The sequence below is a fragment of the Pristis pectinata genome, chromosome 2 (assembly GCF_009764475.1).
Source record: "Pristis pectinata isolate sPriPec2 chromosome 2, sPriPec2.1.pri, whole genome shotgun sequence".
NCBI lineage: Eukaryota > Metazoa > Chordata > Chondrichthyes > Rhinopristiformes > Pristidae > Pristis > Pristis pectinata.
The window spans coordinates 132,990,706-133,014,877 of record NC_067406.1 but is presented as its reverse complement, the minus strand read 5'-3'; the positions used below and the strand labels follow the sequence as shown (position 1 = coordinate 133,014,877).

General features: G+C 40.6%; 1 protein-coding gene across 6 annotated transcripts in view; it reads left to right on the top strand.

Annotated features, from left to right (window-relative positions):
• The window catches only part of nrg1 (neuregulin 1), a 365,600-nt gene extending 341,657 nt beyond the window's left edge, over nt 1–23,943 (top strand). For 4 of the 6 annotated variants that reach the window (XM_052045975.1, XM_052045954.1, XM_052045938.1 and 1 more), the window contains 6 exons: nt 420–443; nt 5,439–5,541; nt 8,180–8,306; nt 14,725–14,855; nt 17,790–17,993; nt 19,545–23,943. In XM_052045975.1, coding sequence (XP_051901935.1) covers nt 420–443; nt 5,439–5,541; nt 8,180–8,306; nt 14,725–14,855; nt 17,790–17,993; nt 19,545–20,184 — 1,229 coding nt within the window. In that variant the 3' untranslated portion in view covers nt 20,185–23,943. The remainder of the gene's footprint in view (nt 1–419; nt 444–5,438; nt 5,542–8,179; nt 8,307–14,724; nt 14,856–17,789; nt 17,994–19,544) is intronic. The other 2 variants (XM_052045965.1, XM_052045946.1) reach the window with 1 other exon arrangement.
• Nucleotides 23,944–24,172: the final 229 nt, after the last annotated feature.

Genomic DNA, 24,172 nt, shown 5'->3' with positions numbered 1-24,172 from the left:
CATTTAACCTCACAAAATGAAAAAAAAGGTCCAGCATGTCCACTAAATAAAGGTTGATTTCATCCGAGTATCCCCATGAATATTCTTGCAATGTTACCAAAATGGTTTAAAGTAATTTTTTTTCCCGCCAGTCATTAAATTATCCTCTGCATTTTCAAACCTTCGGTTTGCACCCCAGCTATTTTATAGCTGTGTTATTTATTGTTGAGAAAAGTATGCACTTTGCAGAACACTAAAGCAGCTTATGTGAGCACTGTTTCCTCTGGAATGTGGGCACTCATCATTGTCTCTGGTTTGCAAACACAGGCTAATCATGTTACTTGTGTGATTTTTTTCCCCAGTATGTTGAACTGCTCTTCTCTGAAACTTTTTCTCCCTTGTTTTTTCCTTTCCTTTTTGTCAACTTTCTGCATTGGCAGAGCATCTTGGAATTGAATTTATGGGTATGGACAAATCATTCCTTTTAATCTGCAGAATAGAACCTGACGCCTATGACCTTCCTCTGATTCCTAACTCAGTCTCTCTTCCCCCCACCTCCCCCTTGCTCCTGTTGCTTTTGGAAGGGATGATCCAGCCATAACAGCCAGTCTGCCATGGTTCCACACCTTTTGCGGCTAGCACACAGAAAATGGGATCGAGGAAGCAGACCATGTGTCTCATCCAAGCTGCAGCCAGAGAACTTGATGTGTAGTTAGGAGTTGGCCAGTCTGCCCATCTCTATGCTGCTTCACCATTCACACAACCCCACCACTCCAACTGGAATTGAATTTGGTTTCCATCACATGATCCTTTTATCATTTTTAAAAATCTATTCAAACTATATTACTGCACAAAACTGCTGTCATTAAAATTGTTCACTGATTGTCTAATAAGTGCACATGATTGGTGGTGTTACAACATAGGACAATAATCTAATATTTTTGGTCACTAGGTTCAAGGCCTATTTTCGAACCTAATGTAAAGATAAAAAGAAATAGCCAGTGCAAGTATTACAGGAAAGTTTCTCCCCTGAGTAAGCCACAACAAAATCCTTTAAGAGTCCACAAAATATTTTTGCCATTTACTTCTCATTTTTCAAACATCACAAAGCATGGAATAACCAGCATCTAAAATGGTGATTCAAAGTCACTTTAAGATTGATATTATAACTAAAGTATAAAACTCAGCAGCCTTCATTCTAACACAGTATCAGTTCTCAGAGGAGTCAAACAAGGCATCCAAACTTGCCTAATATAAAGCTGATTTTCAAACTTCCCTTTTCCCACTTTAGGAGAAAGCTTCCTATATCTTATAAACTCTTTACACCTTAGCTGTTATTTCTAACCTCTTAGAAAAAGTGAATAAACAAGCTAAAAGTCTCAAGATTGAAGAGTGGAACTTGTGACCTGACAGTGAGAGTACAATGTTCCAACAGTAATGTAAATGGGAATCGCCTCCATTTAGAGGGAGTGATAAAAAGTAAATGATATTTGTGGCTGAAGGCTGTGAAAATGGAAAACCATCTTTATTAGCAGTATTCTTGAGACAGAGGGTGTTATATGTTCAACTATCTGTCCATGGTTGGCCAAATAACTGCTGCTCTAGAGAATAAAAAAGGTCTCTCTCCTCCCCCTCCTCCCCTTCCCACCCCACTTCCCCTGTTAATTTAACTATAATTTAAAAATTTATTGCCTGCTCAAGCGAATGACCATTTATTTGGGCCAATTTGAAACCACTTTAAAAATAAAACCATCTTGCAATTAAACATTGTTCTTACAATGGTCACTGTACGAATCCGGGTCTTAACATTTATGAATTTATTGCCCTGGTCAAGGCTCCGGTTAGCCCCTTGTAATCTTTCTCTGGATTCCCATTTGATTGTCAGGGGAGGAACATTGTGTTCCCAGCTGAGCCAGCCTTGAACATCACTAGTTGATTAGTGTAGATGTACAGGACAAGGCCATCCTTCCCATAATTCCCAAACATCTGCAGCCACAGACAATGGAAAAATAAAGAATAAATGACACCGACTACTTCCCCTTAGGCTTAGAACTCTTCAGGTTGTACAAGAAATTGTCTTCTAATGGCAGACATTTTAAATGCAAATTTAGGCCCTCCAAATAATGAAGGATTGCCAGAATTAAATCCATTCTCTCCCCCGCAGATTCATACGTTCCTGGGACAGGTGGGGCTGGGATTGTTGGGACAGGTCAAATTTGTCTGTAAGCATCAGGGTTTGAAAGGAAGTGTTCACTCAAAGACTTAATGGAATCTGTCGAGATTTGAACTGCTTCTAACTCGGGAAGGAGTTATGAGAGATGAGATTAGTGAAATTATAAGAATAAACAACATAATTAAGGAGGTGGTAGGAAAATGCACAGCCACTTAAAACTGTACTTAGTAAATATTCAGGTTACTTGCACTGATGGCAAAATGAACCACGTTTATCTGAACCAATCTCTTATTATCCACAACCAGCCTAGAGTCTGATTGCTAGCAAAGGACGCAAACAAACAAATAGTTAAAGCAAACTGAGCTCTAATCCATAGATACATGGGAATAGGAGCAGGCTATTCAGGTCATGAGCTTTCCACCATTCAATGTCAGACTGCTCTGAAGCTTCACTCCATCTACCAACCATTTCCCTAAATCCTCTAAAACCTTTGGTTATCAATAATCCATCAAACTTAAATTCAAAATTAATAATTGACAAGGTAATGTTTGCCATTTGCAGAAGAGAATTACAAATTCTATCATTCTGTGTGTGTGTCTATTTTTACTCTAATTTTTAGATTATAGCTCTTGTCCTAGATTCCTTAGCTAGGTTTTCTATACCTCTTCTCTTAATTCCTCCCAATATTAATCAACCTCAATCAAATCAGCCCTTAACCTTCGAAATTCCAATGAGTACCATTCTAGTTTGTGTGATCTCACCCCATAGCTAGAGTCCAGCAATCATTCTGGTAAATTTACGCTGCACTCAATTGAATTCGAATGTAATCATTCTCATTTTTATCTTTGTTATATTTTTCATCATTTCAAAAGTACCCAAGTAAGTCGTGATTAATTTTTGTGCTGGTTCAGTCAGTCGGTGGTTATGTTGTGTGGGACATCCCTTCGCACTTTGCTTCAATCACTTTCTTTCCCAGGTATTTCTCTATTTTATTTTCCTCTATCAAGCATGCTATGCCAGGGCTATGGTTGACTTTCTAACCTGAAACTACTATTTATAAATTAAACTCTCTACTATTCTGCAGCCCTCTTCCTTTTTCATTTTTTTGAAACATCACTCGCTGCTTTGGCGAGTCTAGGTTTCCTAAATTATTCCAGTTGAATTGATGTTTGGTCTTGTATGGACTTGGTGTTGATCCATCTGTTGTGATTGTCCTATGTTGTTATTGTAAATAGCAGGATGGCTATTGGCCAGCCAGACAGGAAAGAGGTACAAGGCATGTTAATAATGTAAGCACAATCACAGCCAGCTGTTGAGATAATATTTTCCTTTGTATTCATAAAAATCAGGCAGAATTTGAAGTTTTTGCACTGTACTTGAACTCTCTTAATTTTTTCTGCATACTTATGTTGTGAATTTTAATGATTCTTTGACGATTCACAGTATACGATTGACGATCAGATATTTTACACTCTTTATTACGTTAACCGCACCCTCCCCCCCAAATTATATACCTCTTGTCAGAAACAAACACTGAATAGATTTGTCTAATCCCAGAAGTTAATGTTGTAAGAACAAGGAATTAAATGGTCCCTTCATTGTAAAGGACACACCTCCCCTGCATTAAAGCCCCAAACCACCTTGCCAACGTATCCCACCATTCAGCTGGAACCTTGACTGATACTTTTGATTTGATGAGTGATCCTCTTATTTCTCACAATGTGCTTTGGTTAACACATGTACCTTCTCTGTAAAAGAAATGTCGAAACAGAGAAAATAGGAGCAGGAGTTGGCCATTCGGCCCTTCCAGCCTGTTCTCCCATGGCCAATCATCGACCAATACCATATTCCCACTCTCTCCCCATAGCCCTCAATCCATTTTGCATCTTAAAAAGTGCCTATCTCCCTCTTAAACATCTTCAGTGAGTTGGCCTCCAAAGCCTTCCGTGGTAGTGGATTCAACAGGTTCACCGTCCTCTGAATGAAGACATTTTTCCTCATCTTAGTCCTTAATTTCATGCCCTGTAACTTGAGACTGTGACCCCTGCTCTGAACCCTCCAGCCAGGGGAAACATCCAGGCTGTCTAGTCCTGTCAGAGCTTTGTAAATTTCAATTCAATCTTCTAAACTTCACAAGGATCAGTCTGGTGCAAGCAAAACTTCAGATTTTAGTACTGATTTTCCATAATGGTTCATTCTTGTAAAAAAAACTTGGAAAAAAAATTAAAACATTGATGAAAATATCCTTAGTCGTGTCAGCTGGCCTCTATTCTGAAATTTACCTTGAAGGTCCTTTACTCAGTGATGTTTCTCTGTCAGAGATATTAATTCGAGTTAGGGTCTGGGTCATATGTGAAGGCATCCCAATCAATAATATTCAAAATGATGAACAATTTTCCTCTTGCCTGATTCAAGGCTTCAAGGAGGATGCAAGGAAGTGGGAATAAATATGCTCAAAATTAGAACAATTATATCTTTTCAAGCTCTTATGTATTTCTCAGAAAATAGGCCAATGAATTGACCACAAGTATCTTTGATATGGGACTGTGCTGCAGGAAACATCAATGAGTAAGAATCCAATAACAGTTTAACTCCAGTGTTACGTAGAGTTGCGAAGCATTTTTTTAAATGTACTGCGGGAGTTTGAAAAGGCAAAGTCTGGCTTATATCACGCTTTTAGTTTTCTTTTAATCCTCTGCTTAAGTAGAAGAGTTGAATCAATTGGAAAGGGGAGTTGTGGCTTAATTGGGAAAAGTACACATGGTTACTATAAGAAATGTCTGGAAAGATATTTATGATCAAGAATAATGCCATATATTTACATACAAATGGCAATGCTCATTTTTAAAGGATGGATTTCAAAATAAGAATGGTATATAATGGGTGTCATTTAAATTATGATGGGTGGTAACATTTGCATTAACACATTTCCTCTTGGCCACTGGTGTCATCCATGAAGACACCACAGCTATAATTAATAGTAAAAAAAAATGTGAACTACAGCACCCTGTCAGTCCTAGACTTCTACTTAGGCACAACATGAATCCAAAGGAACATAAAATGAAACACAAAAGCTTAGCATAAACCAGGAATTGCCTTTTACCAAAAAAAAATGCATTGCGGAGAGTTTCCATTTTGTGCATCGAACTGAAAGCACAAAGCGGGTGGGAAATGGAAACTACACCAGCAATTTCTCCTTGTCAATAGAGTGAAATGATTGCATAACCTTGTGAGCCAAATGGCGAGCCTCAGACTGTGACCTGCTGCTTTCTGTTTCTGTCTTCAGAGGCTGAAGAGCTCTACCAGAAGCGAGTACTGACGATTACTGGGATCTGTATTGCCGTCCTGGTGGTTGGCATCATGTGTGTGGTGGCATACTGCAAAACAAAGTAATCCAAAGCTTCATCTTTTAATATAAAGCTTTCTCGACACTAATTTATCCCTTCTATTCCCATTGCCCAGGCAAATTCGCATTGTAGACATTAGAGACTGTGGATGCTGGAATCTGGAGCAACAGACAATCTGTTGGAAGAACTCAGTGGGTCCTGATGCAGGGTTTTGACCCGAAACATCGACAATTCCTTTACTCCCGCAGGTGCTGCTCGACCAGCTAAGTCCCTCCAGCAGATTGTTTGTTGCTCCAAATACGCTTTGTGTTTGAAAATCAGCTTTCTTTAAAAATGTTCCTTTCACAAAATAATATTTAAGAAAAATGAAGCAGTTTAAAGACATCTTAAGCTGTTTTAGTCCCATCTGGGTAGGCCCTTTTGCTAAACTCTAGGGGTAAAATATAATTCAAAATTAAAAAGAAAATTGAAGTGCAGATAATGGAGTTGGTTGGCACAAAGTGTCAAGGTTGAACGCAACCCAACAGATGGTCTCTCTTTGCTCATTGGAAAGGATCTCAATGAAATGTCCTTAGAAAGTCAAAGCTCATTTTCACCTGAACATGAGTCCCGAGCTCAGAACTGCCTATAGTCTTGTATTAATTGATGGTGTTTTTCAGAAAGATTGTAAGGATGGACAGTGGGGCAAATGCTGATAGAAAAATTAATGCTGCTAGATTCTATTGAGTTTGGGGTTGTTGGGAAAGTTGAGGGAGTTCTCCTCTGAAACCAATTCCTCTGAATATAATCTGCTGAGTAAACAATGTGTGAATGTGCTTTGCACCCCAGCTTTGACAACCTTCATCCAGAGGAGCATAGCATTCAGTAACCCAAGGGGGAATAAATTTGTCTTTGATTGCTAGTGTATCATATCAGCTGTCACTTGTATCCTGACCCCACACTATATTCCATGAACTACTAGACCCAAATGTCAGGAGTTGTCTAGTGTGCAGCAATATCTAGCCAGTGTTTAATACTGCGGGCATGGGGCAAAATTCACCCCTTAATATTTGTTTAAAGAAAACAGAAGGAAAACTATGGTTCGATGATCTAAGTTGAGGAGGCAAACTCTTCATAAAATTGGCAGTGGCAAAAGTCTGGAAGTAGGGATCCTGTTCGATACATCTGGCCCTTCCTCACCCACCACATCTCTCAATCCCAAACAAGTGTTTTGTAGAGTTAATGGGAATAAAATTCAGCATTGGCATGGTCTCAAAATGGGATCAGCCATCTGCTGAAATCCATTCAAAGAAAATCAGACAGGTTTCATAACGGTTGGCTTTTGCCAACTTATTCACTTGGCACCAGTACCCAAAATAATTTGACCTGCAGTGCGTCATTCACAATGAAAAGATTGCTCAAAATGTAATGGTGTGTACAATGAATAAAAACTCATTCTTAAAATTAGTGACAGTGTCCTTAACAGATAATACTTAGTAAACCTTATTCCATTTGAGTGAGTTCCCAATCTCAGCTGCATCACCTTGGAATATAGACCTTGCAACATCCCAGAGGAAAGGAATGAAGGTTAGAAGGCACTCCTGGACCCATTGATGTCCATCTCCCCAGACTTCTGCAGGACGTTACCCACACAGCTTCTCAGTTGTATCTTGTGTATGGCCAGTAACTGAAGGAAGGAGAATAAATCTGAAGGCTCTCTGCCCACAAAATCAGCATCAAGTTTCAACTTTCATCATGTTTTATTTTCTGCTAACAGTTCTGCATTATGTGGCGTGTTCATCAATTCATTTCAAAGTACAGTATCTACTTTGGGGTAGAGAAGGAAAGATTTTAACCAATTGGATAGATTTACCCATGGGGTGGGTTGGTGTGGTGGTGGGGAATCCAAAGCCAGAGGACATAATGATAGGATCCCAGAAGTTCATCCCTGGTCAGTAAAACTAAACATGCAGATGCTGATTACAAGTTGTGCTCTGTCCTCAGAATTCAGTTCTATTGACCTTACTACGACAGAGAGTATTTAGGGCTACCGATCAAGAATGAATTTCGAATGAAAGGTAGTTAATAATAAATCCCAAAGGGAATTCAGGAGAAATTCCTTCAGCCACACTGTAGATAGATTGTGCAACTCACTACCCAGTGGGAAAGCTGAGGTAAATAGTGAAGATATAGTTAGCTCGTACATAAGGTAAGAGGAAGAGCTGTCAAGGTTGGGGTGTAAAATGTGCAGCATAAATCCTGGTGCAGATCATTTGAGCTTACAATCCTATTCTACGTTGTAAATTCGATGTATTTCTATTTATTTCTCAATGCAATATTTGGGTTGAAGTTGCTTTTAAACCTCTCATTTACAAATGTATCACACAACCTGTGCCATGTAGGAACGACTGCAAACGTAACACGGTTTCAGTCAGTACAACCTTTCATTCAGTTAGTTCATCTCTGTATTTATTTTTAGAAGCACTTGGTTTGGACAGGATGCAGAGGAAGGATTAAATAAGACTAATATATGAGCCATATGTAAAGGGTTGGCCATTCAGGTTGAATGCTACGCTGGTGCTGAAGGAAAGGAGTGCTGAAAATTCATCCCTGGAATTTTACTACTTCAAACATAAAGAAATTGTCCAAAATTATGTTTATTTTTTGTCCCTGATTGCATTGCTTCTGCTGCCTTTTACAGAAAACAGAGAAAAAAGTTGCATGATCGGCTAAGGCAGAGTCTCCGCTCTGAGCGAAACAACATGGTAAACCTTGTAAATGGACCCCATCACGCAAACCCCCCAGCAGAAAATGTTCAGCTAGCAAATGTAAGTTCAGCTGGCATCAATATCCATTAAAACCATACACTGCTCTGTGTATGGTGTCTGTGAGTTACAGCTTAGGCTTGTGAGCAATCAGCTAGTGTCACTGGTCTTTGGTTCTATGTATTACAGATATGACAAAGATATAAGTGATTTTGTAAAAGAATTGCCACTTATGCCACAGAACGAGCAAACAGATTTTAAACCAGAGGCAATATCCAACAACTGCACTCAGACATTCGATGAAAGTAAAATGGTTTGATTTGCAATAAAAAAAAGTTTCAATTTCTCTCCCTTACACATTCTGGAGTATGCAACCAAGCAGAGTGAATGCAAAGGAAATGACACTGAATCCCGGGGTTCTAAGTACATTCAACCCTTTGGGTGGGTTGAAGCACTTCTGGGATCTGTAGTACAGATCTAAAGTTAGACTGCTTTCAGTGGTGTCAGTACAACAAACACAGGCCATCAATGTCATTTGTAGTTACACTGCAGGTTTATCACTGATTGTGTCAAAAATACCAGACACCTTAAAGGAATGTGCCAGGTTTTGTGGATGCAACATAACATTAACACATTGTGCCAATGTGAAGAAAATATCACATATAAGGTTAAGAGTAGAATGTCAGTAGACGTAGTATAAAATTAACAGTAACACCCAATACATCAGTGGATAAGCATAGAGTTTACAGTAATTTGATTAATAGCAATATGATGGTACCTCTTTGTATACAATATAGGATTAATAATGTGTTAGTGTGTCATTGCACATAATATAGAATTAATAGTATTGTGTTAGAATATTTAGTGCTGGATTAATGGCATTGAGTTAGTGTGTCAGTGCATGCAACGTAAAATTAACAGTTTTGTGTTAGTGCATACAATATGTACTTAATAGCATTGTATTAGATACAAAATAGCATTAGTGGTATTGTGTTAATGTGTGAATAAATATACCACAGGATTAATAGTAACACGCTAATGTGTCAGTACATAATAGAATTCGCAGTACTGTGCTAGTGTATCAATGGATATAATATGTAAGATTAACAGTATAACACTTCCAGTACTGTCAATGCTGTCAGTATAATACATCGTAACGTTAATTTAAAGTAGTTGCTCCACAGGACTAACAGTTTTTTTATTTGTGGACACATTATTGAAGTAACAGAATTCTGTCAGTGTGTCAGTATAATTGATATTAGGCTACATAAGGAGATGAGGTTGGTAGGTTAATTGGCCACTGTAAATTGCTCCTGGTGTGCAGTCGAGTAGCACAATCTGGGGGGAGTTGAGAATGTGGAGAGAATAAAAATTAGGATTAATGTAGGTTTAGTGTAAATGGACAGTTGATACCAGTGCGGACTTGGTGGGCCAAAGGGGACAGACAAGCAGGATAGACAACGGAGAGTCGGTGCATGTTGTTTACTTGGATTTTCAGAAGACATGATGCTACACATGAGGCTGCTCATGGTATTACAGGAAAGTTGCTAGCATGGATAGAAGATTGGCTGACTGGTAAAGGGGCCTCTTCTGGTTGGCTGCTGGTGACTAGTGGTGTTCAGCAGGGGTCGGTGTTGGGTCTGCTACTTTTCTCATTATATGTTAATGATCTGGACGACGGAATTGATGGCTTTGTGGCCAAGTTTGCGGGTGATACAAAGAGAGGTGGAGGGGCAGGTAGTGTTGAGAAAGCAGGGAGTCTGCAGAAGGACTTGGACAGGTTGGGAGAATGGGCAAAGAAGTGGCAGATGAATACAGCGTAGGGAAGTGTACGGTCATGCACTTCGGTAGAAGGATTAAAGATGTAGACTCTTTTCTAAGCGAGGAGCAAATTCAGTAATCAGAGGTGCAAAGGGACTTGGGAGTCCTAGTGCAGGATTCCCTAAAGGTTAACTTGCAGGTTGAGTCAGTAGGGAAGGCAAATGCAATGTTAGTGTTCATTTCAAGAGGACTAGAATATTAAAAGCAAGGATATAATGCTGAGGCTTTATCAGGCATGGGTCAGACCACATTTGGAGTATTATGAGCAGTTTTGGGCCCCATATCTAAGGAAGGATGTGCTGGCATTGGAGAGGGTCCAGAGGAGGTTTACAAGAATGATCCCGGGGTTGGAAGGGTTAACTCATGAGGAGTGTTTGATGGCTCTGGACCTGTACTCACTGGAGTTAAGAAGGATGAGGGGGGATCTCATTGAAATATACTGAATATTGAAAGGCCTGGATAGAGTGGACGTGGAGAGGATGTTTCCAGTAGTGGGAGAGTCTAGGACCAGAGGGCACAGCCTCAGAATAAACAGGCGTCCCTTTAGAACAGAGATGAGGAGGAATTTCTTTAGCCAGAGGGTGGTGAATCTGTGGAATTCATTGCCATAGACGGCTGTGGAGGCCAAGTCATTGGGTATATTTAAAGCAGAGGTTGATAGGTTCTTGATTAGTAAGGGCGTCAAAGGTTATGGGAAGAAGGCAGGAGAATAGGTTTGAGAAGGGAAAATAAATCAGCCATGATCGAATGGCAGAGCAGACTCGATGGGTCAAATGGCCTAATTCTGCTCCTATGTCTTAGGGTCTTATGGCCTGTCTCCATGCCTATCTCTCTTTGACTCTGTGATATCAGGATATGTAACCAAAGGGTTTGGTTTTACAAAAACCTCAAAGGGGGCAAGAGAGGCGTGAACGTTTAGGGAGGGGAATCCAAAGCTTAGGGCTTCTGCTGCCGCTGTGGATCAATGAAACTCAGAGATGACCAAGACAAGTCAGAATTAAAGGTAAATTAGAAGAATGTACTGCCTGAGAAGGTGATGGAGGCGAGTGTTCTCACAACCCCTAAGAAACATCTGGACAAGTACTTGAATCTCCAAGGCATAATTAGTTAATGGACCAGGTGCTAATAAATGGGCTTCATGTAGATAGGTACTTGATGGTCAGCAATGACATATTGGGATGAAAAGCCTGTTTCTGTGCTGTATGGGTCTACGACTGACTCAAAAGTAGACACCAATGGTCTGGAGTAGGGGGAGCAATGCTTTGGGCAGGAATTTTAGGTCAACAACCTGGCGGTGCAGTTGGGGGAGTAGGGTGGAATAGTTTAGTGGGACTTGGTGAAACTTAGGATTAAGATGGAGTAGAATAAAGGAGGTTGGTCAGGATTGCATTAGAATAGTAAAGACATTTAAGAGACTCTTAGATAGACACATGAATGATAGAGAAATGGGGGCTATGTGGGAGGGAAAGGTTAGATAGATCTTAAAGCAGAATAAAATGTCGGCACAATATTGTGGGCCAAGGGTCCTGTACTGTGCTGTAATGTTCTATGTTCTAACATCAGAGGAAACACAAGTTTTTGAAGGTATTGTCAACAGATGAGCTGAGCAGGGGAAGAATTAAACAATGTTGTGGAGATGGAAATACAGCATCTTATGAATGGATCAGTATAAAATAAAGGCATCATGTCCTTATAATATAAAAGACTAAGAACATTGTGCACCTTTCATTTTTTACAATATAGTGTTATCACTTGGAAGATGCAAAATACCATTGACAGTCATTTACAACTGTGCCATCTCAGTCCAATGTGCGGTGTACAACATTGTCCTATTGTGACCAAAAATTAAAGGCATGCTGTTCTTGTGTGTGAATATACAATATAGGAGAATCAGTGTTTTGTCAGCCAAGCTTGTAAACGTATAAAATTAACAGAATTGCATGAATCTTTTGGTATTATACAATATTAATGGCATGGCATTAGTTAGTCAAGATATCTAATGTGGAATTAATGACAGTGTGTTTGTTTTGATAAGTACAGAATTATCAGGATTAGTCTCTTAGTAGATGCAAAGTATTGAAAATTGTGGTGTCATTAGCCATAGATACCATATGTAATGAGCAGCCTGAAGTACTTTCATTAGATATCTTAGTAAATTAACTGTAATATTGCTGTGATGGAGGTTTTATTCCTGAAGAGAATGTGAGATCATGTTTGATGTGCTTAGCGGTAAGTTGATTGAGGTTGCAATTATAAAGGAAACATGGCCAACCCGTTAGCCTCCCAGTCTATCCATTATTTGGAGGACATGACGGCCATTACTTCCATTCAGTCTTGACTTAAAGAGTCATACATCAAGGAAGCAGAGGCTTGCTGTGCCAACCCATTCACACATCCTACATTAATCCCAATTTTTATTTTCCCCACATTTTCATCAGTTCCCCCCCCCCCATATTCTACCACTCACCTACACACCAGTGACTAGTTAACCTACCAACTCATATGTCTTTAGGGCGTGGGAGAAAATGGGAGGACCCAGAGGAAGCCCACACAGTCACGGGGGAGAACATTCAAACCCCACACAGACAGTACCGGAGGTCAGGATTGAACCCAGATTTCTGCTGCTATGAGACAATGGAGCCACTAATTGAGCCACTGTGCCACTAATAATATAAAAGCTCAGTTTATATTATACTTCTATAATATTAGTCTTCAGGAAGTGCTATATTGTAAAATAAATGGACAAACACAAATATTTCTGTACTGACTAATCTAGTTTGTAATATCCTGTTGCATTCAAACATCTAGGCAAGATGTGGTGCTACACTAGACAACCAGTGTCATTTTATTACCTTGGAATAAAAATTGAGAGTGGGTCATTTTTAGACTGCCCCAGCACTTTCTAAAACCTGATTCCCAAATGGTTGCAACTTACCGTCAGCCAGTGAAGTGAGAGCCCTCAGTGATAGATTTATATCTACCAAATAGAGTGCCACTCCAGAATAACATTGGTTAACATGGAGCCAGTGAAAGTTTCCCTTCTTTTTTCACTAACATCATCATGTACAGCTGTTTCTCACTTCAGAAGCTGAGGAGCTGTACCAGACGTGAGTATCCAATGAGAAGCAGTACCTTAAACCTTTCCTGAGCCAACATCCGTCATCAAGTACTGAGCCCCATTATACGGGGCCAGGGTCCCGGTATAAAGTGGATTACACGATGCCATATGTTCTCATGAGTTCCAATGTGTTCTAATTGCTCCTCTGGGTATGAAGTTGGTGCACAGCATTGTGTAATTTGAGCCAATATTCTAGCAGGGATTTCCTAGCCAATTACCCAGAAAAGTTGGTGGTGATATCACAGCCAACATTCATTAATCATAGAATTACAGAAATTTACAGTCCAGAGGGAGAACATTTCACCCATTCTGTCCAGCCTGGCTGAGACTAATCCCACTTTATAGCTCTGAATCCCTGTGGGCTTTATTGTATCAAGTGCTTATCCAAGTATTTTATAAATGTCATGAAGGTTTCTGCATCTACCAGCCTAACACAATGAGTTCCAGACCACTGCTGTTCCTTGGCTGAAGAAAATATTTCCTCAACTTTCCTCTTATCCTCTACCACATATCCATGTCTCCAAGAAACTGAATGGCTTGCAAGGGCAAATAGGTCCTTCCTATTGATATACCTTGATTAAATCAACCCTCAGCCTCCTCTATGGAAGATTTTGATACTGATTTAGCCAATCTTTCATCCAAAATAAACCTTTCCATCCTTGGTAGATTTCCTCTGAACTCTCCTTCCAATCCTTCCTGTAAAGTGACTAGAGCTGTATGAAACTGAAATGCATACCAAATGGTTCATTGGAAGCAAATTGCTTGATTCACAATGATAAATTCAGGCTCCATCACTTTGCCAAGTACATCTCAGGATGTTACTCAGCATGGGAAAAAAAACACTTTTGCTTATTATTATTTTGCAAAACTATTGCAGGTTGTAAAATTGGCATTAAGAGATGAATCTGTTCTCCAAGGAGATATGCAATTAATGATTGTGATACTTTCTGAAAACTTCCCTGGGGTTTTAACAAGGAAATGTGATGGAGCATATATTTTTTCATTACAGTGCACCCTCTGTATGACATGGGTGTTGGGGGACAACTTTAACACCGGGACCATGATACCCAAGTTATAAGTGAACCTAATATTTATCTAATTTCTGTATTGGGGGTGTAATAATACCCACAGTATATCTGAAATGTGATTTTATGAGGCATGTTATATTGAGATTGCATTGTATTTCAACTCATAGCTTTTGTGCGTCTGATTTCCTTTTATAACTGTAACATGTTAATATCCAATCAATGCCAAAGGTTGATCAGCTGACCAAGATCCTGGGTGCATCATGATAGAAAAAGGCAGAATTTTGAAAAATAAACAGGAGTTCTACATTTGGTCTGCTCAAAAATGGACTCCTGTCAGTTAACACTTCATTGTTACCATTTCAATTTATCTAATATAATTATTAGGAAGAGAGGAGGCAGATCTTGGATGAAGTGTGATTTCAATGATAGTGATAGGCAAGTGTGGGTGATGGGATGGGCATCTTGTTGTGGTTCTGAGCTTCCAGTGGTCTAACCTTGTGCTATCCATTTCCAGCAATATATATTGAAAAACCCTGGATCCACTGAACACGTCATTGAGAGGGAGACGGAGACCTCATTCTCAACAAGTCACTACACATCGACAGCCCATCACTCCACTACGGTCACCCACACACCCAGCCATAGGTAATGAAACCTGGATTAAATAGTGTTCTTGAATCAATAAGCAGAGACCTGCAAGAAACCACATCTTTCAATGGGAGCAAAGCACTAACTTTCAAAGCACTAACTAAATTGGGCAAAGCACTGAAAATCCTCATCCCAGCCAGAGCTTCAGCCAAACAGGCTGTGACCCTAGCTGAAGTCCCCCTGGTGATAGCACTGACCAGCACTCACAAATCCCCCAAAAAATTTAAGTATGGAAACTTCAAAGTTTGTAGTATCCACCAAATATCACCTCACCTCTCTCCCGAGCTTAATACCAAATTCCTTTCAAGGGGCAGTTGGAAACATGGATCCCTAGTAGCTCAACAGAAGGCTGGTCCCTGATATGCATGATACGGGTCCCATCCTGCTTGTAATTTGGTTATCAAGTTCATTTTCCAGAGAGATATAGTTGGAAGCAGTGAAGTTTTGTTAAACTGACACATAACCTTCGTTGGAGAACTCTCCATACTTCAAACAGATGTAGAGGGTGCAAAAGAAAACTTACAACTGTGGTAGCAGGGCAGTAAAAGCTTTGAGCTGTCAGGAAAGAATGAACAGATTGTGGCTCCTTTGTTTAGAAAAGGCAATGAGTGAAGCGATGTCCTTCTTTAAAATTGTGAACAGATTTGATTGATTCGTTATACAGCTAGGGAGTTCAAAACCAGGGGTTAAAAGTGTACGATTGTCGTGGATAAAGTCAACAGAGAATTCAGGAGAAACTACTTCATAGTGAGAGAATGGTGAGAGTTTGATACCAGTTAGAATGGTTGAGGCATATACCATCGACCCACTTTAAAGGGAAACTTGACAATGGTAAGGGACAAAGGAATGGAATTACCCCAAAAGCAAGGTAGTGCAGATGTTGGAGCTCTGAAATAGAAATTGAAGATCCTGTAAATATTCAGCAGGTCAAGCGGTATTATGATGAATAAAAACAGAACCTAACATTTCAGAGTGATGATCTTTTGAGGAAAGTCATTGACCTGAAACATTAAGACTGTTTCTCTCTCTACAGATGCTGCTTGATCTGCTGAGTATTTCCAGCATTATCCATTATTATTAAGGGATAGAAGTATATGATGATATGATTAGGGAACCATAGAGCGGGAGAAGGTTAATGCAGGTGCAAACTTACAAACTTCAACCAGCTGGCCTGAATCAGTAATTTCTGTTCTAATTTTATAATTCTGTGTAATGGTGCAAGCCCACAGGAACAGCCTTGAATTTTGACAGTCAATGAGGGGAGGGGAATTATAGTGAACTGATCTTTTATTACATCGGGTGCTGATAATGTATTAAGACAAGTGATTAATCTTTCTATGTCTCATTTATTCCAAATTAATAAGATGTGGTCAAAAGTCTTGATCTCTTTTGCTCTCCACACCCCATCAACTTTTAAATGGAACCTAAAAATCAGATTGTTATAACATTATCAGATGGGAACAATGGGCAAGACTCAATGGCATAGTTTCCTCCAACATTTTGATTTTTATAGTGGCTGTGCTAACAGTGTCCCTCATGCACCCTTTCCGAAGATGGAATAATGCATCAGGACTGAACCTTTCAGAGAGGGCCAAAATGTGGTCTTTTGCCATCTCAGATACTAAGCCATAACAATACTCCCTGGCCACCTCCAGCGATAAATCCTAACCAGTCAAGCCACAACGTGCCAAGTTGGTTATCACCAGTCCACTGGAGTTTGCAGCTATAACAGTACAGCAAGCAAGCTGGACTGAAAGAGATCAGTCGTAAGATATAACAGGGGCATTTATTGGATGGAGTGGGATGGGAAGGAGGGCAGGAGGAGGATAGTCTGGAGGACTTAATCTCTTGGATCTGCCATTTACGATATAGGTGAGCAGAAACGTCTTTACCCACTGTTACTGTGCCTGTGTTGTATGACTGGCCCTACATTGCTATTCATGGCATTGTTCATGGTACGTTTGCTTCTGTCTCAGAGGTTGTGAGTTTGAGTCCAACCCCACAGACTTAAGCACAAAAATGTGGCAGTACTAGAAGAGTGCCACACTGCCGCAGGTTCTGTCCTTTAGATTAGTTGTTAAACCATGACATCTGGTCTCTGGTGACTGTTAGAAATATCAAACAGCACTATTTGAGGAGATATCAGAGGGAGGTTTTTTTACCCAGAGAGTGGTTGGTGCATGGAATGCGCTGCCTGGGGTAGTGGTGGAGGCAGGTACGTTGGTCAAATTCAAGAGATTGTTAGATAAGCATATGGAAGAATTTAAAATAGAGGGATATGTGGGAGGAAGGGGTTAGATAGTCTTAGGTGTAGTTTAAAGGTCGGCACAACATGGTGGGCCGAAGGGCAATATTGTGCTGTACTGTTCTATGGTTCTATGGTATGGTACGGTATGGTTAAATGTCATAACCCTACCTGCCTCTTCCAACTCCTCTGGCAGCTTGTCCCATATACAGACCACCCTCTATGTGGAAAAAGTTGCCCCTCCTTGCAAACATTTACCCTTCATAAATACAGATTAGTTGGTCATTACCTCAGTGTTGGCTATGGGATCTTGTTTCTTTTGTTACAATAGTGACTACATTGCACATCCATTAACAGCCTCTGGGATGTGCTGATATAGATTTTGGTGCAACACAAATGCAGGTTCTTTTATAAATGTCCACTTTTTATCACTGATCTTGAAGATCTAAATCTGTGAGGGAGCACCATTACAGACAGAACTTCCTGTCTTCAGCAGGAAGTTGCTGTGGACCCTTCCCGATCTCACTCGCAATTTTGCAAAGAAGTGGGAGTCAGGACCATTATTAAATCCAAGCCACATCAAGTTTCCTTCCTCACTGGAGGTTGCTGAAGCTCTCCCTCTGTGAACTTAGCATGGGTATGCTGATTAAGAGAGCTGAAGTGGTTTCTCTTTGTGTTACTGGCAGCTGGAGTACAGGCCAGACGGAAAGTGTCATCTCAGACAGTCACTCTGTGCTTGTGACATCGTCGATAGAAACCAGCAGGCAGACCAGCCCAGTCAATCACAGAGGTCGCCTCAATGGGGTGGCAGGTCGGCGGGAGATGCTCATCTGCGTGAGGAATTCGCGGGATACTCCAGACTCTCTTCGAGATTCACCGCATAGTGAAAGGTAGACCCTTCAGGCATTTGTATACATGGAACGCACTGTGGGTGTAGAGAGTGAGAGCGCAAATCTGCCTGGAAATAAAGGGACTTGGGGTACAGCTGCAGGGGCTGGTGAATTAGGGACAAGGAGCCCAGCTCTGACTGTAACTTTAGGGAGTGAGCTCTGACTATGTATAGAGACACATATACACTGTGACTATAAGAACTGAAAGTTCAGCTTTTACTATAGGGACAACTCAGTAACTTTAGGAATTGGTATACTCTGACCGTGGGGATTAATGAAAAACATAAAACATAGAATATAGATTTGTGCCCACGATGTTGTGCCCAAACTAATTAAACTAGTAATTAAATGCCTAACTAAACTAATCCCTTCTGCCTACACAATATCCATATCCTTCCATTCTCTGCACATTCATGGGCCTATCTAAGAGCCTTTTAAACATCTCTATCATATTAGCCTCCACCACCACCCCTGGCAGTGCATTCCAGCCACCCACCACTCTCTCTGTAAAAAAACTTGCCCCACACATGCCCTTTGAACTTACCCCCCTCACCTTAAATGCATGCCCCCTATTAGACATTTCAACCCTGGGAAGAAGATACCGGTTGTCTACCCTATCTATGCCTCTCATAATCTTATAAACTTCTATCAGATCTCCCCACAGCCTCTGCCGCTCCAGAGAAAACTACCCAAGTTTGTCCAACATCTCCTTATAGCACATGCCCTCTAATCCAGGCAGCACCAAGGGAGGGATGACTGTCAGAACAGAGGGCTCAGCTCTGAGTTTCGGCTCAGTTTGACTGCAACTGCAGGAACTGAGTATAAAGACCAGAGTGTAAGAACAGAGGGAGCAGCTCTGACTGTAGGGTCATACAGTAATAGAGTTATACAGCACAGAAACAGACCCTTTGGCCCAACTCGCCCATGAAGACTGAGGTGCCTGCCTGAGCTAGTCCCATTTGCCTGCATTTGGCTCATATTCTTCGAAACCTTGCCTATCCATGTATCTGACCAAATGCCTTTTAAATGTTGTAATTGCACACGCCTCTGACACTTCCTCTGGCAGTTCGTTCTACATACCCACCACCTTCTGTGTGAAAAAGTTGGCCCTCAGGCCCCCTTTAAATCTTTCCCCTCAGTCTGACTGTAACTGGAGGGATTGAGGGTGCAGTTCTGACTGTAGGGAGCCATCTGACTAACTGCAGCAGCTGAGGGAGCAACTGTGACTGTAGGGTGGGTCTGACTGTAACTGCAAGGACTGAGAGCACAGAGGAGACTGTAGGGATTGTGGGTGCAGTTCCGACTGTAGGGTGGGTCTGACTGTAACTGGAGGGACCGAGGGAACAGCTCTGACTGTACAGTGGGTCCGACTGTAACTGCAGGGACTGAGGGCAATTGTCAGGGGATATTTGAGTGTAATTATAGGGTCAGGCACATTTCTGCCTGCAAGGACAGAGAACCCAGCCAGTTGTAGAGTGAGGATCAGAGGGGTCTATCGGAGGGGCGCAGGTCTTTCTGCCACCTTTATTGGTGCTGGTAATCATGTCACAGGTTTGTCTCCGCCATGACCACCCCGGCCAGAATGTCGCCCGTGGATTTCCGGACCCCCGTGTCTCCAAAGTCGCCCGGTTCAGAGATGTCGCCGCCAGTCTCCAGCCTGACGATATCCATGCCCTCGGTGCCCATCAGCCCTTCAATCGAGGAAGAGAGGCCCCTTCTCCTGGTGACACCGCCCCGGCAGAGGGAAAAGAGGCAGGACGCTTACAGGCAGTACCGTGGTTCGGTCAGGGACAGCGCCAGCGTCCCAGCCAGCCCGCAGAGGGCAATCGAGGACGACGAGTATGAGACCACGCAGGAGTACGAGCTGGCCCTTGAGCCCCCCAAGAAAGGGGCCAGCAGCAAGAGGGGGAAAAGAACAAAGCTTAATGGCCAAATATCACATAAAGTGGAAAATGAGAGTAATCCAACCTCAAACAGCAATAGCTCTGACAGCGAAACTGAAGATGAAAGAATAGGTGAAGAGACGCCATTTCTGACCATACAGAACCCCATGTCAATCAGTGGAGAATCAGCCCCTGCATACCGATTGGCTGAGAACAGGACTAACTCTACCAATAGGTACTCGGCACAGGAAGAGTTGCAAGTCAGGCTGACCAATGTAATGGCTAATCAGGACCCAATTGCCGTTTAACACCACATCGATGCACCAGTAAAACTTTATTTTATATAATGAAGTACTCCGGATACTTTACTTTAAATTAAACATTTTATTTTATTTTAGCAGAAGAACCTTGCAGCTGGTAGAGAGTCTACAAGTTTTTATAGATTAAAATATATATATGTAAAAAAAAAGTTAGCATTCACAATACTAACGTGCCATATGTAGCGTTTTTACAGTATTTCAACACAGAAAGATATCAATGGTGCCTTTATGTTACTTTATGCTGAGAACAATTAGTGCATCAGTTTCAAGCGACTTCTATCAAGCCTTTGATAAGATGAGGGATTTCCATCAGAATGTCCAATCTATTAGTTCTGGGCGATAGAGCTTGGGGTTTCTGTGGTGTTCAGAGTGGGATATAACAAATTGATTGTCAGCAATAGCAAGATGGGAATAAAACTTAAAAACACACACACGGGAGGGAGTGAAGAAGATGTTTGGGGTTCTAATCTTGCTCAGTAGTATTTCACAGCTGTGATTTCTGGTGGCACCTAACGTTTATAAAATTAAACAAATTCTCCTATAGAGAGAAACCTGATCCAGAGACTTAGAGGGAAAAAGAAATCAGAACCTTTGAGCACTCCCGCTGGTAATTTATCTCATGAGGAAATCTGTTGCAAGTAACTAACCACTTCACATCCAGCTGTCTTTGAAGGTAAACTGATGTAAAGATTTTGCAAAAATCAGAGCATTATATATGTGTGTGTGGGGGGACAGGAAGGTTATTCACAGTTAGATGAAATTAGTTCCCTGAAGCTGCTTGCTTTGACTGAGGACAGGCAGTTTATTTGGTGTTTTTTTGCTGGGTCCACACCGTATTCTGCAAAGCAGCCTTTTTGAGAAGCCAACACAGTATTTCCACCCCTATCCCCTTTCTCCCCCTTTCTATCAGACATCAGTATAGATCTCAGCTGAATCTGTCTGCTTCACTTGGAGGAGTCTGGGGTGAACTTTGAGCTGCACAGTTAGCTGAGTTGCTGTTGGAACAACAAAGAAAGATCAGGAGTGAGTCACTCAGAATGAATAGTGTCTTCCATTCCACCATTTGCTAATGAGAGGACAAAGGATTGTGGCTGATGGCTTGTATTCTGGAGTATACTGGGAACCTACAGTTGGTCCCCACTTTAGGATTCAGTAATGGTACCTAATCACTTAGAACCATGCGTTATACATTCTTCTTGTCATCAGCTTAGTGCCATCAGCTATAATGAAAACAGATCTCTGTGTCATGCAGTATTTACCTCCCATGAACTGACACTGTGGCAGTGTTAATCCTTTAACGTAACACCAATCGGAGGAGCAGATGACTGCACATAGAAGTTCAAAATACAAAGCATTGAACCTGCATCTAGCAAAAGGACAAAGTTTCTGATATCTTCCTGTGTTTGTGAAACAGACGCATTTAAAACCTCTTTCAAATAAACTTTTTTTTCTGTTTAATTGTGTACTTCATTATCACTCCGGTCAATGTAGCTGCAACAGTTTCAGTTCCTTCTTTGCAATAAAGAAAGCCGGATGCCTCCTGAATTCTCAATATCATAACTCTCTGATTTTAAGGCTTTACGAGTTCAACTGTTCAAAATCCAGGGAAAGCCCAGAGGGTATTGCGCTGTCAAATCAGTTCTTTGAACTTCCTGAAGATCTGAATTATTCAAAATTGCAATCGAATGTTTCTAATCAGCACGGGTTCATTCTATCATTATGACAGAGATGTGCCAGATATGTCAAGTGTGTCATCTACTTGTCAACCCCATGTTTTCATTACCTTTATTGTTGCATCTTTTTAAATCACTGAGTGCATGTTAATTATACAGAAGCAGGGTTGTGCGATGTTAACCCACTTGTGACACCAATGGCATGTCTGTGGCTTTGTAATGAAAAAGGATAGTAATATTTGACAGCTATTCAAAGCATCTGGTTCGGCTAGACATTTTTCACATTCCTTATCACGGTTTCAAATTAATCTGTATGATACACCTTTTGAAACTTGCAAAGATGAAATATTTGGTGCACTTTCCCATGTGCAGAGGGATAGGAGCTTCCTAGCTGATTATGCAAGAAGGGAGATGTGTTAGAAATCAGTTAAAGTGGCTCAGCTTTGGATATTCAATAAGGGCGCTCAGTTTCTAATTTGTTCTAAACTTCAGACCAGACAAACTCAGGTGCCCAGCAATTAGTGGAAAATGCAGCCTCACATCAGTTCCCCCATCCTCTGGAAAAGAACTCCCTTCAGGGAAAAGTAAGTGGTTTGATTTTGTTTAACACCAAACTCATCCTTCACCGTGGTGAAAATGAACTTTACGTCCACTACATGAGACCTTTCACAAGAAGTAGTTTCCAGTGGGTTACACAAAATGAAAACAGTAGGGGTACACTCAAACACTGTCTTTCCCCTTGTGGTCGGGGTTGGAGGAAGTCTGTTGTGAAATTAAATGGGAGTTTTGCTGAGGTGCTTCTAATCAAATGTTTCTGTTACTTTCAATTTGCAAATATTGAAGCACCATTGAGATATAAATGATCGTACTAAGTGTTAACTCTTATGGCATACAATGCGCATGCTATAATCCTAATCTGCCAGGTACACACGCATGTGATGTTATAATCGTCCTTTCTAAATGTGCATGAGATATAAACAATGTACAGAAATCAGCTTTTGGTTGAATCAAATGCTGTTTACACCTTTTGACTGCACCCCTACAGTTTTCAACAGTATTCTGACAGCTTTTCATAACTCATTGAACACATTACCCACATTTTCAGCTGGTATTATTTAGAGACACACGCTTACTACGCAGCTATATATTCAGATAGGACACTGGGATGTGCAAAATTGCTGATACAATGGCCAGATTGCTTTAAACAGGTAGCATCTAAAGGAAGACAGTTTTTGAGCATGTCACAGACAAACGGCTTCTTTGCAAAAATCACTCCAACTGACTTGGAACTAAAAACAGAGAGAACAAAATAAAAGCTGGGGTGGGAGGAGGGATGGGGAAAAGTAGAAGTGGATGTAGACCAAAATGAAAAGAACATATTCTGAACCTTAATGGTGGCTTATTGACTGGTCATTTCCATAAGATTGGTTTACAGAAGCTAAGCCCACAAGTTCCAAGAGTAAGATGAGACTCTATATTCAGACCAGAGGATGCTTGATGCCTGCAACCATTTGTCTGTATTTTGGCACTCCCCGATTTTTATTTTAATTGTTTTATTTTTGTATGTATGCAGGGGAGAGAGAGGTAAGACTATGTAAGGAACCAAAGCATTTCCTTTGGTAGTGGCTTTATTTGTCCTGTACCTGTTATTAATAATGAACATCCCTGTGAAAACTGTCCAATGTCGCTCTGTGAATATCATGGCAGTAGAATTATTATTTATATCACAACTTTATGGCATTCAGTGAATTTTGTTTCATTTTTATTTTGTAAAATAACCTCTGAAAAATATATGTTCTATGTTTCACATTTTTTTCTGATTTTTTTTTGTTTTTTTAAAAAAAATTAAAAACATATAAAAAGGTAATTTATTGTCAAGTATAAAGGCTATATCTTTCTTGTGAAGAGAATATAATCCGCATCTAATTGTTAGATGCTGCAAATCCAGTATGTGCAAATTGCAAAACACCTTGATGCATTTTCGTTTTTGATTTCAATGTGGCTTTCTAAGAAAAAACCCTGCGAGTTATATTTCACTTCAGCTGAGGACTGAATTTGTAACTGATGGAACAAGAGTGGCAAATGTACTTAACACAAGTTCAAATATTCCATATGATTTTCATTTGTGAAATTACATTTTTTTAAGAAAAAACATTAAACCATTTCATATTAGACATAGGCATGTTGTGTTTCTTTATCCAACTCATTTTGCTCTTGGCCTTTGTGTTTTGCTAATTTTCTTACCTGCCCCAAATAGCTTGATGTCACGATCTTAAAATCTTAATTGGCAAGGCTCAATGTCA